This window comes from Capra hircus, chromosome 27 (assembly GCF_001704415.2).
Source record: "Capra hircus breed San Clemente chromosome 27, ASM170441v1, whole genome shotgun sequence".
NCBI classification, from domain to species: Eukaryota; Metazoa; Chordata; class Mammalia; order Artiodactyla; family Bovidae; genus Capra; species Capra hircus.
The window spans coordinates 27,993,395-27,996,633 of record NC_030834.1 but is presented as its reverse complement, the minus strand read 5'-3'; the positions used below and the strand labels follow the sequence as shown (position 1 = coordinate 27,996,633).

General features: G+C 35.2%; 1 protein-coding gene across 1 annotated transcript; it reads left to right on the top strand.

The window, feature by feature from the left end:
* Positions 1,593-2,495, top strand: ZFP42 (ZFP42 zinc finger protein). The gene has a single exon (XM_018041806.1). It carries the CDS (start codon positions 1,593-1,595, stop codon positions 2,493-2,495), a length of 903 nt encoding a protein of 300 aa, XP_017897295.1.

Here is a 3,239-nt window from a genome sequence, read left to right as displayed (position 1 = left end):
TAGCAATTTTAAAATATCATATAACATTTATATTTTGTGTGTGTGTATGTGTATGGCTAAGGCATGTAGGATCTTAGTTCCCCAATCAAGAATCAAACCCTCAACCCCTGCATTGGAAGCATGGAGTCTTAACTACTAAACCATGAGGGAAATCCCCATTTATATATATTTTATACAGATAAGTAAATTTATATAATACATACATATGTAAATATATACCAATATATAAACTATTTATACATACATAAGTAAATATGCATTATACAAATACAAATTATACATTATACAAATTTTTATAAAGTATACAAATATACTTTAGTATATATTAGTATATACTAAATGTACATATTTAGTATATATATACTGAATATATATATACTAAATATATACATACTAAAGTATATTAAATGTATATTTACTTTATATATAAATATGTATGTGTGTATATATAGTGTTTAAGACGACATGAAAGCATGTTTTGTTTTCATTCTGTGTATTATTTTACCAAAAGTAAATGACACAAAATTTTGAGGTGGTATTTTTTAATATGGCTATTTAAAAATAAGCAGTTAATTTTCATTCCAGTACTTACACATTTGCTCCTTTTTAAAAAGCACTTAATTTTTGTTCCTACAGCAGGACATCAGGCTAAAATTAACAGATCTTATAAAAGATCTTTAGATCCTTTGCTTAATTGCTAAACAATTGTAACAATTAAATAAAAGGCTCTTAGGAAGAATATAATCATGCTGTAACTCTCATAATGCTACTTTTAGATTTTTTTAAAAAATGATCAAAAACCATTTGGGGCCAAATTCCCCTGTGCCTTTATTTGACTTGCACTGATAGGAGACGGGAATGTGTGGATCTCATGTGATTTGTTCTCTGGATCTGCATCTTCTAGAACAAAGGTGGGCAAGCTACAGCCACACACCAAATCAGTCTCTGCTGTAAACTGCCCATCCTCCACGTACTGTCTATGGCTGCTTTCATGCTACAGTGAGAATTGAATAGCTATGACACAGGCCTGCAGGACCCACAAAGCTTAAATCTGTCTCATTACAGAAAAAGTTTGCTGCCCTTGGTCTAGAAGAGTACCTGGCACTTAGCAGGATCCTATATTTACTTACAGAATGAATATAAAAGTAAACTAACAGTAGCTCACATGAGCGGTCAGCATTTGCTCTATGCCATGAAGTGCGCTGAGCACTTTAAATGCAGATCATGAGTGCCCAGTAGACGTTAGCTGATCAATTAGAAAGGTCTGATAACATGTGGGGGGGTAACCAGGAAAGAAATGGTTATGATCCAAGTCTTACGTACTTCACAACTAACTCTCTTACTCTCTTGGAGAATTAGTCAAAGATGTAAATGTAGTGATTCTATTATTAGAAAGTGAGTTCTAGGCCATTTTTTGAGGTCATTTTCTGATCATGGCTCAAATTGAGACTATATTAATTGGAATATATTTCACCTAATGACTGCTGTCTTAAACAGGTGCTTGCTGAAGACAATTCAGGCTGATCACTCCTACCCAGAAGTGGTTGATCTATCCTGGTGTAAACCTTCAAAGAGGGAACTAACAGGACACCATGGACCAGCAGCGGAAGAAAAGGGGAACAACACCTAGCCAGAAAGGCCTGGGTAGAAGAGCTGCCCGTACAGACAAGTCACTGCCAGCCCAGCAGGAGCCTCCTGACACGACGCGGATCTTATGTGACGAGGACGTGTGCTATGAGACTAGCTTCCGGGTTGTCGAAGATGATACATTCTCTGACTGTTACATAGAATGCATAATAAGAGGTGAGTTTTCTGAACCTATCGTGGAAGAGGACCCACTCCTTCAGTCCTTTGAACGTCTGAAAGAAGGATCAGAACAAGACCTTTCTCAACAGGTTCTTGCGGCAAGCTCACTTCTTGAATGTTCTTTGGAATATATGAAAAGGGATGCAAAACAAGAATTTCCTCAACAGATGATTGGAGAGAATCCACTTCTTGAGTTTTCTGAGTACAAGACAAGCAAGAAGCTTCCTCCGGGAAGAATACCCAACATGGACTTTTCAGAACCTAAACAGCTCACAGGATGTACTAGAAGGAGGCCAAATACAAAGAAAGAATATGGTGCTCCTGAAAGCTATGTTTGTCCTCACGACGGATGCATAAGAGAGTTCAAGAATAAAACATCCCTGAGGAAGCATCTTCGAGTTCATAATCCCCGAGATCATGTGTGTGCAGAATGTGGGAAAGCCTTCAAGGAGAGTACAAAGCTAAAAAGACATTTTCTGGTTCATACTGGAGAGAGGCCATTTCCGTGCACTTTTGAAGGGTGCGGAAAACGCTTTTCCCTGTCCTTCAACTTGCGTACACACGTGCGCATCCACACTGGGGAGAAACCTTTTGTGTGTCCTTTTGTAGGCTGTCGCAGAAAATTTATTCAGTCGAATAACATGAAAGCCCATCTCTTGACTCATGCAAAGGCCGATATGAGTCTGTGAGAAAAGATTAAAAAATAATCATTAAACAGGAGGAGCATATATTAACTAAAGAGTTACTGGGAACAAATATGCCTCATTGATAATTGGTTCAGGAAACAATTTTAAAATCAATATTGCAACCCTCAAGCCATTTTTTTTATTTTTTATGTTACTAAGATGCTCCTCTAGTCTGAGGTATTATTTTAGAACTTTGTGTAGAATTACAGCGTGCTTCTAACAGTAAGGTCAGTAATGAACTTACTTAAAAAGCATAATCCTTAATACCTTAACAAACTGGATTTTTGGATATGAGACTTAATATCTCATACTATAAATAAGAAATTGACTTACTTTTTCACTTTGTAGTTTTCAATCATTTAGCTTTTTCCTTTTAGGAGTATACTTCTTAATATAAGTGATAATTCTAGAGAATGAAAATTTTGCAATAGAGTTTCAATAAATTAATGCGTAGTTAAAATTTTTCAAGTTAAGCATATTGTTTAATCATTTTATTTTTATGATTGTATCAAACCATGTTAATCATAGTAAATAGTTAGCTGATGATGTCAATCCATTTGAATCCATTTTAGATATTTTTAAATAAAAGGAATTAAAAACCCAGGAATGTATTAAATCTGTATTAAAAAATCAAAGAAGTGTGCATTAAAAAGAGATATCATTTAGCTGTCTTCCAAATTAGCAAAACATGGTAAAAAATTGATTGTTTAGTGTCAGTGAGGTGTAGGGGGAAAGTTACTCTCCTAC